General features: G+C 44.3%; 1 protein-coding gene across 1 annotated transcript; it reads left to right on the top strand.

Annotated features, from left to right (window-relative positions):
* Positions 1-326: 326 nt before the first annotated feature.
* On the top strand, positions 327-9,155 carry LOC131697758 (formin-2-like). Its single transcript, XM_058988964.1, has 3 exons — positions 327-530; positions 5,444-5,577; positions 5,832-9,155. The coding sequence occupies exon 3, from the start codon at positions 6,820-6,822 to the stop codon at positions 7,828-7,830; it is 1,011 nt and encodes a 336-aa protein (XP_058844947.1). The 5' UTR covers positions 327-530; positions 5,444-5,577; positions 5,832-6,819; the 3' UTR covers positions 7,831-9,155.
* Positions 9,156-14,628: the final 5,473 nt, after the last annotated feature.

Genomic DNA, 14,628 nt, shown 5'->3' with positions numbered 1-14,628 from the left:
TTTTAGAAGAAAAAGAAAAATAACTTTTACAGCCCTTTCTGTTTTTTTTTTGAATCTATAAGAAAATCAAAACCGTTTTGGTTGCAAAACTAATTTTCTTTTTAATAAAAAAAACTTAAAGATTGTTTGCTTGTTCCACAGAAGATATGTGAGGGGATGGAGGAATGAGATTAAAACCACTTGAAGCCATTACTGGCCTGTAAAATAACCGTTCAGCTGTTTAATGAAACATACATTTTTGTCCAGAACTTTTTTTACTGTCTGGGAAATATTGTCATGATATATGCATACAGTACTTTTCTGTTTCTAGAAGAAAAAACTTTTTTTATTGCACAACTAAATTTCTCATGATCATAGTTTGGAAGATTGTTTCTTTACTTCCTTGGAGGTAGATGTTGAGGTAGATCATATGAATGCTAAATGTTTGGTGGGTTGGTTAAATTGTCATAGCTGATAAAGGATTCCTGGATATCGTTTGGACTGGCTGGACTCTCTCATTCATCGCTGGATCAAGGACTCTTCAAGGAGTGGTGAGATAGTTTCCATTCATTTATTTCACTGGATTGTTTTTTTTTTATTTTATTTGCTACTTTGTTTTGATGCAATGTTTTCTTTTCTTCTCTGTGGTTTTGCTCTGTTCAGGACTTTAATTACTGCTCAGTATACCTGTTTGTCTTGATCAAGGCTGAAGGGCTCATTGTCTGTCTGTACACGCTGTGTGTGTGTGTGTGTGTGTGTGTGTGTGTGTGTGTTCGCCTATGAAGAATCAGAAAATGTATTGTCTGGTTTAAATGATCGATTATTGTTCCTTTTGTTTTGTATTTGTAACTTAAAGATCCCGCATCCTTTTGCGCTGTTGACCCGCCTTTCCCCCTTTATTAAATGTTTTTGGCACTTAGTTCAGGGAGGTAACTTTTTCGTTAAAGTTGGCTTTTTTGCTAAAGGTGTGTTTGTTACAACGTAACATTGGTTTATATAGTGTTAAATATGAACAGTTCACATACATCTTTTCTGTAGGAGGAAGTTCAAAGTATTGGGTTCAGACCATTGTAAGGAGTAGAAGTATCTACCTATGTATCTACAGTACGTCATAATGTTCCACTGAGATGTATGGTCAGAGCTGAAACATGGGTCAAAAGTTGAGTTACGCTTATTATTTTGATATTAAACATTTGCTAAAGTGCTATTGTATAAACATAGGGATTATTACCTCAACGCTATTAATATTGTTTTTTATTTTTATGTAATGCTTAAAGAATTAGAGGAGAAACCTCAAAATGGAGCGAGGTAACCAGTGGTGTACCACAGGGATCAGTATTTGGTCCTCTGCTTTTCCTAATCTACATTAATGATTTAGATTCTGGTATAGTAAGCAAACCTGTTAAATTTGCAGATGACACAAAAATAGGAGGAGTGGCAAGCACTGTTGCAGCAGCAAAGGTCATTCAAAATGATCTAGACAGCATTCAGAACTGAAAGGCACTTTTTTACACAGAGAATTCCATTTCATTCAGCTAATTGAATACATTTTCAGATATTCACTGTGCTTGTTACATTTGTTCAGACAATTTCATGACAGTTATGAATATAAAATGATATATTGGGTATAATACGGTATTATACCATATATTAATAATACATAGGACAAACCCAGATTAATGTTCTGTTGAGTGATAAGAAGCGACACGATATAAAAACGCCGGATTGATGATGGTGCCAGACTGTAACCAACACAGATTGGTGTAGCTTCTACCTTTACTCTTTTTTTGTATTTCACAGTAAAACTACCTTCACTCCATGTTTCTCCCTCTCCCTCGTTTTTACTGGTACAATAAGCTGTAATACGGTAATAAAATACCAGCAGCGCTATTTCTGTTTGTGAGGTCATCTGGCTGTATTTTTATTGGCTTGTTGTTTTAGCACAAATTAGTCTAGACACCGGTGTACAGCTCTCTGCTGTTTTTTTCCATTTTTTTTTTCATTTCTGAATCGTCAACTTAACAACTACCAGTTATATGACAATTTCTTAATTGTACAATGAATAGTGAGCACAGATTATTCAGAAAACTTCTCACCCTATATCAGAAGGCATCAGGCAGTCAGGATCCCCTCTTTCCATGCTCACACTGACAGTAAGCTATACTGAACCTCTCCTTTACAACGTCCGATCCTGCACACAATTCAATCTGAATGATGGTCTTTCGCACGTTCTATCCTGATTTACAGGTACAGGTTTGTAGATAATCACATGTGCTCATTCACATATTGATTTCACATGGAATCCAATTATTTAGATCTTCAAGATAACAGAAAGAAATGAGCCTAAATATGAATTTACACACACATAAGAACATAAGAAAGTTTACAAACGAGAGGAGGCCATTCAGCCCATCTTGCTTGTTTGGTTGTTAGTAGCTTATTGATCCCAGAATCTCATCAAGCAGCTTCTTGAAGGATCCCAGGGTGTCAGCTTCAACATTACTGGTGAGTTGGTTCCAGACCCTCACAATTCTCTGTGTAAAAAAGTGCCTCCTATCTTCAGTTCTGAATGCCCCTTTATCTAATCTCCATTTATGACCCCTGGTCCTTGTTTCTTTTTTCACGTCAAAAAAGTCTCCTTGGTCGACATTGTCTATACCTTTTAGGATTTTGAATGTTTGAATCAGATCGCCGTATAGTCTTCTTTGTTCAAGACTGAATAGATTCAATTCTTTTAGCCTGTCTGCATACGACATGCCTTTTAAACCCTGATAATTCTGGTTGCTCTTCTTTGCACTCTTTCTAGAGCAGCAATATCCTTTTTGTAACGAGGTGACCAGGACTGAACACAATATTCCAGGTGAGGTCTTACTAATGCATTGTAAAGTTTTAAGATTACTTCCCTTGATTTAAATTCAACACTTCTCACAATATATCCGAGCATCTTGTTGGCCTTTTTTATAGCTTCCCCACATTGTCTAGATGAAGACATTTCTGAGTCAACATAAACTCCTAGGTCTTTTTCATAGTTCCCTTCTTCAATTTCAGTATCTCCCATATGATATTTATAATGCACATTTCTATTGCCTGCATGCAATACTTTACACTTTTCTCTATTAAATGTCATTTGTCATGTGTCTGCCCAGTTCTAAATGCTGTCTAGATCATTTTGAATGACCTTTGTTGCTGCAACAGTGTTTGCCACTCCTCCTATTTTGGTGTCGTCTGCAAATTTAACAAGTTTGCTTACTATACCAGAATCTAAATCATTAATGTAGATTAGGAAAAGCAGAGGACCTAATACTGATCTCTGTGGTACACCACTGGTTACCTCGCTCCATTTTGAGGTTTCTCCTCTAATCAGTACTTTCTGTTTTCCACATGTTACCACTCCCTAATCCATGTGCATGCATTTCCTTGAATCCCTACTGCGTTCAGTTTGAGAATTAATCTTTTATGCAGGACTTTGTCAAAAGCTTTCTGGAAATCTAAATAAACCATGTTGTATGCTTTGCAATTATCCATTGTCGATGTTGCATCCTCAAAAAAATCAAGCAGGTTAGTTAGACATGATCTCCCTTTCCTAAAACCATGCTGACTGTCTCCCAGGATATTGTTACCATATAGGTAATTTTCTCCCTTTTTGTGGATCAGTATTACGTTTGCAATTTTCCACTCTGTCGGTACAACCCCTGTGTCAAGAGACTGTTGTATGATCTTGGTTAGTGGTTTGTAAATAACGACTTTCATTTCTTTGAGTACTATTGGGAGGATCTCATCCGGCCCAGGGGATTTGTTTATTTTAAGAGCTCCTAGTCCCTTTAACACTTCTGCCTCTGTTATGCTAAAGTTATTTAAAACTGGATAGGAACAGGTCGACATTTCTGCATGTTGTCCATGTCCTCCTTTGTAAAAACCTGTGAAAAGTAATCATTTAATATATTTGCTATTTTTTTTCTTCATCTATGATTTTGCCATTTGTGTCTCTTAGACATTTAACCTCCTCTTTGAATGTTCTCTTGCTGTTATAATATTGGAAAAACATTTTGGAATTGGTTTTAGCCCCCTTTGCAATACTGATTTCTTTCTCTCTCTTGGCTTTTCTAACTTCCTTTTTGACGTGTGTTTGCAATTCCAAGTACTCTTTCTGTGTACATTGTTTTTGGTCCCTTTTAAACGCCCTGAAAAGTGCCTTTTTTCACTGAATATTTTTTTTAATTGATCTATTAAACCATTTTGGCCATTTTGTTTTAGATTTAGATTTGTCTACTTCTGGGATGTAATTGTTTTGCGCCTCTAGTACTACATTTTAAAAAAGACAGCCATCCTATTTCTGTGGATGTTTTCTCTATTTTACTCCAATCTACTTCTGTTAGTCTCTGTTTCATACCTTCATAGTTTGCTTTTCTAAAATTGTAAACCTTAGCTTTAGTCATTACTTTTGGGCTTTTAAAAAACACTTCAAATGAGACCATGTTGTGGTCTGAGTTTGCCAATGGCTCTCTGACCTCTGTTTTAGTTATTCTGTCTTCGTTATTTAAAAAGAATACATCAAGGCATGCTTCCCTTCTAGTCGGTGCCTTGACAAATTGCGTTAGGAAGCAGTCATTTGTCATTTCCACCATTTCAATTTCGGCCGTCCTGCTCCCCACCAGGTTCTCCCATTTTATACAGGGGAAGTTGAAATCCCCCATTAATATGGCTTCTCCTTTTCTACACGCATTTCGAATGTCATTGTATAACAGATTATTTTGCTCAGCGTCTGAATTTGGCGGTCTATAGCATGCTCCTATTATTTTGCCCTTTGAATTTTTGTCCATTATTCTGACCCATATTGATTCGATATTGTTTTCTTTGTCCAGATTTAACACCTGGGCTTCAAGACTATTTCTTATGTACAGCGCTACCCCTCCGTCTCTTCTGTCTTTTCTATATAGTGTGTACCCACTAATATTATATTTGTCTCCATCACTCTCAGACAACCAAGTTTCTGTAACACCTAACACATTGTAATTACTCGTTAGTGAAGTAGCTTCAAGTTCTAACATTTTGTTTCTGAGACTTCTATCATTAAGATAAATACATTTAATAGTTGTCTTACCTGAGTTGTTGCCCTTGTTTTGATGCGGTCTCCCTTCTGTTTTTTTGTTTTCTCCCCCCTTCCTTTCTAGTTTAAATGCATCTGGACCTCCTCAAGGATCCTTTCTCTGAGTAGATTGGTTCCCTTTCTGTTTAAGTGCAGTATGTCCCACCTATATATATAGTCCTTGTTGTAGAATGTGCTCCAATGTTCAAGAAAGATGAAGCCTTCCTGTGTGCACCACGATTTCAGCCATGCATTTTGATTTTGTATTTCCAGCTGTCCATATGGTCCTTTGCAAGGTGCCGGCAGTATCCCAGAAAATACCACAGTTTTGGTCTTGTCTTTTAATTTCCTTCCTAGCTCTCTGAATTTGTTTTGCAGGGATCTTGGTCTGTCTCTTCCAACGTTGTTTGTACCAATGTGGACGACTACTACCGGGTCGTCTCCTGTTCGTCCTGTCCACGTTCTCAGTGATGTGCTTGAAAGAGGCTCCTGGAAGGCAGCACACTGTTGTAGTAAGGGGGTCCAAACTGCGAACTGAACTTGCTGTGTTTCTCAATATGGAGTGCCAACAATCATGACCTCCCTTCTTTTTGCTGCCTGGCCAGCACTGTTTATAGGGTCCTGGATGTTGTTCCTTTCATTCTCTTGATGTTGGTTTTGGTCATCTAAATGTTGAAGTGGCTCAAATTTGTTGGATGTTTGGATTTCTGGTGGTTGTGTTTGACGAAGTTTCTTTTTTTCCCTGCTTCTGCCTATCTGAACCCAGCTGTTTCGACTCTCTTCCATCTCCCTGGTGGCTTTCAGTCTGCTAGGGGTGCAGACTTCCATGAATTGTGGGTGTGTCAGCTCCTCAAGCTCCTGTTGCTGTCTCATTTCCTCCAGCTCCTTTTCTAACAGACTTACTCGTTGAAGCAAGTCCTGGATCGTGCGGCACTTTACACAAACTTGGTTGAGCTCTGTTGGGTTTTCTCGGATTTCCCACATCATGCAGTTGTCACAGATTACTGGCTTGAAGACCATGTTTTTTTTTGTTTGTTTTTTTGGAAGTTCAGTTTAGCTTCTGCAGCTGTCAACCTGCTTTCAAACTGCTTCTAACTGCGCTATACTTGTCCAGGACTGTACTTCTCCCACGCTGTCGCTTCCACACGCTTTCGCTCTGAACTCTGGCTGCCTTTGTTTGTGCATTGTGCTGCAGGCTCCGCCTCTCCCCCGTGTCTCAGAATGCCGCGGAATTTGAATCAGCTGCTCCAAGTTTCAGCTTGTTATCAGAAAAAGACACGCAGCTGTTAGGCTTTAAGCTGCAATGTTTTCTGATTAAAGCACTTCAAGATGTAATTTAAAAATGTACTTCCTCCTTTCTGCTTCTAACTGCGCTGTACTTGTCCACGACTGTACTTCTCCCACGCTACGCCCGAGTGGGGGGAGCCCGAACGTCCTAAGCCCAAGAGGGGGGAGTCGGTGCGTCCACAGCCCAAGAGGGAGGAGTCGGTGCATCCACAGCCCAAAAGGGAGGAGTCGGTGCGTCCACAGCCCAAGAGGGGGAAGTCAGTGCTTCCACAGCCCTAGGACCCAAGCTGCCAGCAGAGGTAGAATGCCTGTTGGTTCACCTGCTGCTGCCGTCCCGAGAGCTAGAGGGGGAGGGGCCATCGCTGCCATCCCAAGAGCCAGAAGGGGAGGAGTTACAGGCTCAACCCCCTGAATTTTTCTGGGGGGGAGAAGGGCAGGATGCTGGTGTCCCCCAGCAGCCTCTATTTATGCTGCTGAAGGGAGCATGGCACACACCAGCCCAGCCGCCACAGCAGAGGGAGCCAGCACTGCCACAGCCTCCCTCTGAGTGGCCAGCATCAGCCCCATCGCCACTGCCTCCACCACAGTCCCCTGCAAGAGCGGGAGAGCCACACCAGTCCCCTGCAAGTGAGGCAGAGCCACACCAGTCCCCTGCAAGAGAGGCAGAGCCGCACCAGTCCCCTGCAAGAGAGGCAGAGCCGCACCAGTCCCCTGCAACGTCAGGAGACTACACGCTGCTCCCACCTCCATCGTCAGGAGACTACACGCTGCTCCCACCTCCATCGCCAGGAGACTACAAGCTGCTCCCACCTCCACCGCTTCCTCCACTAGGAGCAGAGCAGCAGGAGCTGCCTCTGCCTCCGCCACCTCCACCGCTTCCTCCACTAGGAGCAGAGCAGCAGGAGCTGCCTCTGCCTCCACTACCGCCAGGAGCAGAGCAGCAGGAGCTGCCTCTTCCTCCGCCACCTCCAGGAGCAGAGGAGCAGGAGCTGCCTCTGCCTCCGCCTCCTCCACTGCTCGGAGCAGAGGAGCAGGAGCTGCCTCTGCCTCCGCCACTGCTCGGAGCAGAGGAGCAGGAGCTGCCTCTGCCTCCGCCACTGCCAGGAGCAGAACAGCAGGAGCTGCCTCTGCCTCCGCCACTGCTCGGAGCAGAGGAGCAGGAGCTGCCTCTGCCTCCGCCACTGCCAGGAGCAGAACAGCAGGAGCTGTCTCTGCTTCCCGCACCTCCACCACAGGGAGTACGGTGGCCGGAGCCCCAGAAAGGGGAGCTACCGGCTACGAAGAAAGGGGGAGAGGTCAGGAGACCACCATCCCCCGCAGCAATTTCGCTGCAGGAGTGGACCAGCATGCTGTCAGCCGTGCCACTACCGGCAGGGGTGCTGACAGCATTGCCAGCCATGGGCCCACTGAAGCTTCCCTTCCCAGCCCGAGACTTTGTCCTGGACTGCTGGGTTTTTAAGGGGGGAGGTGGCCGTTGAGGCCATGTGTGCTGCGCACAAGGGGGGGGTATATGTGGCAATGCGCCCCGCCCCTGTGTGCATTTGTGTGTTGTGTTGTATGGTGCGTGTGTTAATGTTGGTGTATAGTCATTGGTACACGGGATATAAACGGGTCTGTGTTTCACGTGTATTTAAAAATGTATAATTGTATTTAGGCACGGGATTGCACATCACTGCACGTGCATTTAAAGTAAGTAATATGCGCGCACGAGGTTGCACGTAATTAATTCACGTGCTGGGATTCAAGTGAATAATTAAATAGTAATTGAATCCCAGCACAACAGTATAAATAGATGCACGTTTCATTCACTCGGGGTTGGGTGTTCAGTGAGTGGAGAACGGGATTGGAGACGGAGGTAATAATAATAATAATAATAGTTAAAAATAGAAACTCACTGTGTTTTGTCTGTCTGTTTACTGTATAGTCCATTTTGTTTGTCTCTTTATTTTGGCGTGAAGTGCCGTGTCCTATTTTTCTGTTTTGTTCAACCTTTTTATTTTGCAATAAACCTTCTGAAAGCTACCATTGCGTCTCAGTTTCACTCACCACTACTGTCTGTCTGTGTTTCTTCTGGGTCTGACGTGTCACCACTCAGCCAGCCTTGTGACAGTATTTGGGAGGTATGACCACCTGAAAGTGATAATTAGGCCTATTATCACACATGCTTTATAGAGGTTGAAGCGCGTCAGCAGTGTGGCTACCGTGGTTTTTGTTTTTAACATGCCTTTGTGACAGGGATGGACGAGTGGTGACGTCAGGCCAGATGCAGGATGGAAAAAAACCCAAAATACTGCAGTTCAAAACAAACGCTTTCTTTAAATACAAAAATAAATAAAATATTTAAACAGAAAACACTTGCTCAGAGAGCGAAATAAAAAGGTTAAACAAAAATAATCACAAACACAAAATTCTCTCCCGCTCCTCGCTCTCTCCGCTCTCGTTCTTGCTCCTAAAACCCACCCCGAACTTGGAGAGCTGCAGGCTTTTATGCAGGTGACCACCTTCTGATTTAGCAACAAATGAATCACTTAATTCAAGAGATGGCCACCTTCTCCACAAGGTTTTTTTAATAGTAGATGGGGCTTCCCATCCACACTACCAAACGGTACGAAAAAACAAACATTCGGCTATGCTGTCATTTATAAATAAACCATAACACGTCATCGTAAATATAATAAATAAATCATACACCAAAACACACGGCTTTCGTCGTCATTTAAATACAAATAAATAAATCATAATACAAAACAATAAATTGCACAGGGGCGGAGGGGGAGACCCCGTTGTAAAAATAAAACAAACAAATCAATGTACAGTGCACCTCGCCCTGTTACATATCCCCCTCCTTGTGCAAAGCACACCTGGCCCAACGGCCACCTCCCCCCTCAGTCCCAAAGTCCTGCTTCACAGTTCCGGAACAGGGGCAGCAATTGGCCAAAGGTGGCGGCCACGGTGGGAGGTCCTCCTCCCACCCCAACAGCTGTAGCGGCCAGGCTGACCGCACACAGGCCAGCTTCTCCGGCCAAAGAAATCTTGGCAGCTGCCCGGCTGCCCATGGGGGTGGTCTCCTGACCCCCCCCCCCCCCCTCTTCGTGGCTGGCAGCTCCCCTTCATGGGGCTCCAGCCACAATATTTCCTGCTGCATGCAGGATGCAGGACCTGTAGCGACCGCAGGCGAAGCAGGACCCTCGGGAGGCGACGGCCGCAGCGGACCCTCAGGAGGCGACGGCAGCAGCAGCGGAGCCTCCGGAGGCGACGGCAGCAGCAGCGGACCCTCCAGAGGCAAACTCGGGAGGGGAGCCCCTAGCCATGGAGGCGGCAGTGGGAGCGCCACTTCTCCCTCGTACCCTGTAACTGATGGCTCCACAGGCGATGTGGAGCAGCAGGCAGCCCCAGGCGATCCAGACGTGGCATCCCTGGGCGGTGCAAGGCAGGCATCCTTGGGCGATGGCGAACTGGCATCCCCAGGATAAAGCAGTTCTCCCATGGCGGTGGAGATGGAACCAGCAAGTACTCTCCCTCTGCTGGTGGAGACGTGGGCTGTAGACGTTCGGCCTCCCCCCTTTTGGGCTGTGGACGCACCGGCTCCTCCCTCTTGGGCTGTGGACGTTCGGCCTCCCCCCTCTTGGGCTGTGGATGCACCGACTCCTCCCTCTTGGACTGTGGACGCACCGACTTCTCCCTCTTGGGCTGTGGACGCACTGACTCCTCCCTCTTGGGCTGTGGACACACCGACTTCTCCCTCTTGGGCTGTGGACGCACCGATTTCTCCCTCTTGGGCTGTGGACGCACTGACTCCTCCCTCTTGGGCGGTGGATGTCCTGCTGTTGCTGCAGTGGTTGCAGCTGCTGCTGTCTGCAGCCCTTCCTCCTTTTTCCTCCCATCCTTCTTCCTCACTCTCCTTCCTCACTCCACACGTATTAGAAAAAAACTGCAGTTTCCCTTCTGACCTGATGAACTGAAAGCACAAGTTAGTTTCTCAGCACCAGCCTTTTAGCAATGTTATGTAGGTGATAAAAAGATACTTTTATAATTTTTCGACATTTTCGGAAAACTCCAAATCAGAGTCAAATATAACCCTCAAGTTTCTCACATCAGGTTTTATATTAGATATTATATTAAGTCAGGATGCCCAAATCATTCTCTAGGCAGTTTTCAAGCTCAGGTTGTTGCTGAGAACCGAACAACAAAACTTCTGTCTTGTCAGAGTTTAATTGCAGAACATTTTGAGACATCCAACTTTTGATGTCAGCAAGACAAGACTCAAATAGTGTAGGAAAGCCATTCTATATGAATTTTATTGACATGTACTAATCAACTAAACTGTTTTTCATGTCAAGCAGTTTTAATTTGAAGAAGAAAATGTACGTCCAAACATGTAACAAACACAAAAAAAATACAACTTGAGTTCCCCTTTAAAACTCTTAGGGAGATAGGAAGCCAAGCCCATGACAGACAGTGCTTCAGTTTTAGCTGCAGATACAAAACAAAAAGTTCAATATTCAATCAATGGTGTATCTCAGATTTGACTTAAAAGCAAGGAAAGATATATATTTTAGTTTTTATCTTTTCATCATTTTTAAAAACAGTCATTTCCGTTCAACTGTTCCCAACACAAACCTGCCCAGAGAAGACATTGTGGAGTTTACATGCAGTGTTATTGACTCGTGAAGTGATAATGCCTGTGCACGTTTGGGTAAAAAACTCAGGAGAATCAGGTTTCCAGCCAAAAAAAAAAAATGGCCACAGAGAAGGACAGGGTCAATCACAAAAACACGAGTAAGGAGGAGGCTGGGGTGAGAGGTCAGCTGTGATCTGGAGAAGAGCAGAAACACACAAGGAGGTCCACATTTATGCAAATGGTAAGCACTGGCTTGCCAATCAGCTCCCTCAGTATGTGAACAGGACCAGCCTGTCTGATTCTGAGCTGCAGCGCGGGGATGCTTCACTGTTGCTGAGGAGAGTCACAGAGAAGGATGCTGGGAAGTACCGCTGTGAGGTTCATACACGCAATAAGATTGGGTTGGAGCTGATTGAGTTAGTCCTGGTTTCAGCTGAACTCACAACACCACCAGCTGTTCTGAAAGGACGACTGCACTGGTTTGTTTTAGTTCCAGTTGTTCTGGGTGTGATTGCAATATGTGTTGGGCTGGCGCTGTGTAAAAAACATGCTGCTTGTTGCTGGAAGCCCAGAAATGCACTGACAGCTTCATATAGTTTAACACAAACAGGGTCAGTGAGAGCTCAGGACAGTCCAGCGCAGACACTGAGAGCCCAGGACAGTGCAGAACAGACAATGAGAGCTCAGGACAGTGCAGCACAGACACTGAGAGCCCAGGACAGTGCAGCACAGACACTGAGAGCTTGGCACAGTCCAGCACATACAGTGAGAGCTCAGGACAGTGCAGCACAGACACTGAGAGCTCAGGACAGTGCAGCACAGACACTGAGAGCTTGGCACAGTCCAGCACAGACAGTGAGAGATCAGGACAGTGCAGCACAGACACTGAGAGCTTAGGACAGTGCAGAACAGACAATGAGAGCTCAGGACAGTCCAGCACAGACACTGAGAGCTCAGGACAGTGCAGCACAGACACTGAGAGCTCAGGACAGTGCAGCACAGACACTGAGAGCTTGGCACAGTCCAGCACATACAGTGAGAGCTCAGGACAGTGCAGCACAGACACTGAGAGCTCAGGACAGCGCAGCACAGACACTGAGAGCTCAGGACAGTGCAGCACAGACACTAAGAGCTCAGGACAGTGCAGCACAGACACTGAGAGCTTGGCACAGTCCAGCACAGACAGTGAGAGCTCAGGACAGTGTAGCACAGACACTGAGAGCTTGGCACAATCCAGCACAGACAGTGAGAGCTCAGGACAGTGCAGCACAGACAGTGAGAGCTCAGGACAGCTCAGGGTCAATGTAGGACAGTGAAACCCAGTGAAGGCAGACAGTTTCCTGCTCTTTCAGTATCCATACAATCACAGTGAAAAACAGGGACTTGAAATTAGCAAAAATCTGAACAGTGTTGAAAAAAATGTTTTTTGCAACTTTATATAATGACCGAGAGAATATATATATATATATATATATATATATATATATATATATATATATATATATATTACAAATGCCATGTGTGTGTTTCCAGGAAGGAGAAGAAAACAATTAAAACAACTTTATTTCTATCCTCTTATCCTCCTTCAATAAGAAACCAATCACAGATTTGAAAGAGTGTTAAAGGGAAGGTGAGGGTTGGATCAAATAATTGTAAATATTAATACCTATCACTTCATTTCTTTATTAGGATTAAGATCATGTAGCATTTGTTTTCTCGCATTCTGGAGCTTAAGTTTAAAGATTAAAAAATATAAACATGTCCAAGGCCTGGAGACTGCTGGCTCGGAGTTCTGCTCTCGTGATGTCACTCTCCAGAACCTCAAGAAGCTACGCACCTTTTAAACTCCCCTTCCCCCCTGAAACAACCCTGCATCTCGCTATGCAAAGTTAGCCTTTACAAGACTCCCCTTCCCCCCCCGAAACAACCCTGCATCTCGCTATGCAAAGTTAGCCATTACAAGATGTGTGTGATGTACTTGGCTTGTCAAATAATAATAAGACCTGCATTCCCACTGAGCACCTGCTGCGTGGCTCTCCTCCTCGCCCCAGTGGGACAGAATGATACTCTGGTTTTGTCGCATCCATGAGCAGAGAATTTGTGTAACATTTTTTTTTAAAGGAACCACAAACTCACAGCTTTGTTTTCTGGGGTGCTGTTTAAATAAAGTGTCGTCACAAGTAGCCTGGGAGCAGCGCAAAGGAATATCCACTAGAGCCCCTCCTCAGGGTACCCGATGATTCATTCTCCTAGCCCCTCCCAGCTCTGGCTGCCCGAACTCCTCCCTTCACCTGCATCAATCACCCCCTCCCTCCCTCCTTTCAAAGTATTTTCAGAAATGCATTGCTTTAGCTACTTATTTGCAATGTATTATTTAGTCTTCACTGCTGAATTTTTTAATGTTGTCGTTATGCTGTGTTTTTATAATACATTCTATTTTATTGTTTGACAGATAAGTGTGGGTGGCACGGTGGTGTGGTGGTTAGCGCTGCTGCCTCACAGCTCCAGGGTCCTGGGTTCAATTCCAGCCTCAGGTGTGGAGTTTGCATGTGCTCCCCATGTCCGCGTGGGTTTTCTCCGGGTCCCCTCGGCATTGCAAGGGAGGATGCCTCTGTGCCATTATATATTGGCGATGCCCTGAAACCTACTTTAAAAGGTTCTTTTTTTTTAGTGCCTAGGAGAATGCCCTCGAATCATCGGATGCCCTAAGGAGGGGTTTTCGTGGATATTCCTTTGCGCTGAGCCTACAAACTTGATTTAGACGCCTCTAGTGGCAGCCCCAGGCATGGAATACATTGGTATTTAAAAATACGTCTCCAGAATGTGAGAAAACAAATGGTACATTATCTTAATCCTAATAGAGAAATAAATAATGCCATGGTAGTTATTCATATTCACAATTATCTGATCCACCCCTTACCTTACTTTTCTTTAGATTCTTTGTGTATACTTCCCTCTTTTCACTGTTTATTCACAACAGCTGCAAGCTTTGAATATAAAACTAAACTAAAAGTATTAGACAATATAAGTTTACACGTGCTAAGATTTTGTTGCGCATCCGCCCTCTGTTCTCCTCGCGGTCTGCAACAGGAGAATATCCTGAGCATGGAATGGGCATGTGCAGTTATGAGGCATGTAGAGTTATGAGGCATGTGCAGTTATGAGGCATGCGCAGTTATGAGGCATGCGCAGTTATGAGGCATGCACAGTTATGAGGCATGCGCAGTTATGAGGCATGCGCAGTTATGAGGCATGTGCAGTTATGAGGCATGCGCAGTTATGAGGCATGCACAGTTATGAGGCATGCGCAGTTATGAGGCATGCACAGTTATGAGGCATGCGCAATCATGAGGCATGCAGTTATGAGGCATGCACAGACAGCTATGAGGCATGTGCAGTTATGAGGCATGCACAGTTATGAGGCATGCACAGTTATGAGGCATGCGCAGATATATTCCTTGGCCACGAGATATATATACATAGATAAAAGATAAAAAGATAAAGCTGCTTGTTTTGTGGAGTTTGCTCACTGCACTAATTAAACAGGTTGGTGCTATAAATAAAATGAATAAATGTGAAATAAATGAATGAATAAATAAATAAAGTAAGGGTTTTGTGAAGTGTCAATTCATTTGTACTATATATGTTTAGCTAG

Source organism: Acipenser ruthenus, chromosome 16 (genome assembly GCF_902713425.1).
Source record: "Acipenser ruthenus chromosome 16, fAciRut3.2 maternal haplotype, whole genome shotgun sequence".
In the NCBI taxonomy this organism is placed as follows: Eukaryota; Metazoa; Chordata; class Actinopteri; order Acipenseriformes; family Acipenseridae; genus Acipenser; species Acipenser ruthenus.
This window is presented reverse-complemented; position numbering and strand designations above follow the sequence as displayed.

Excerpts from the sequence above, each read along its gene's own strand:
- LOC131697758 (XM_058988964.1), top strand. The coding sequence starts at position 6,820 with ATGCTGCTGAAGGGAGCATGGCACACACCAGCCCAGCCGCCACAGCAG.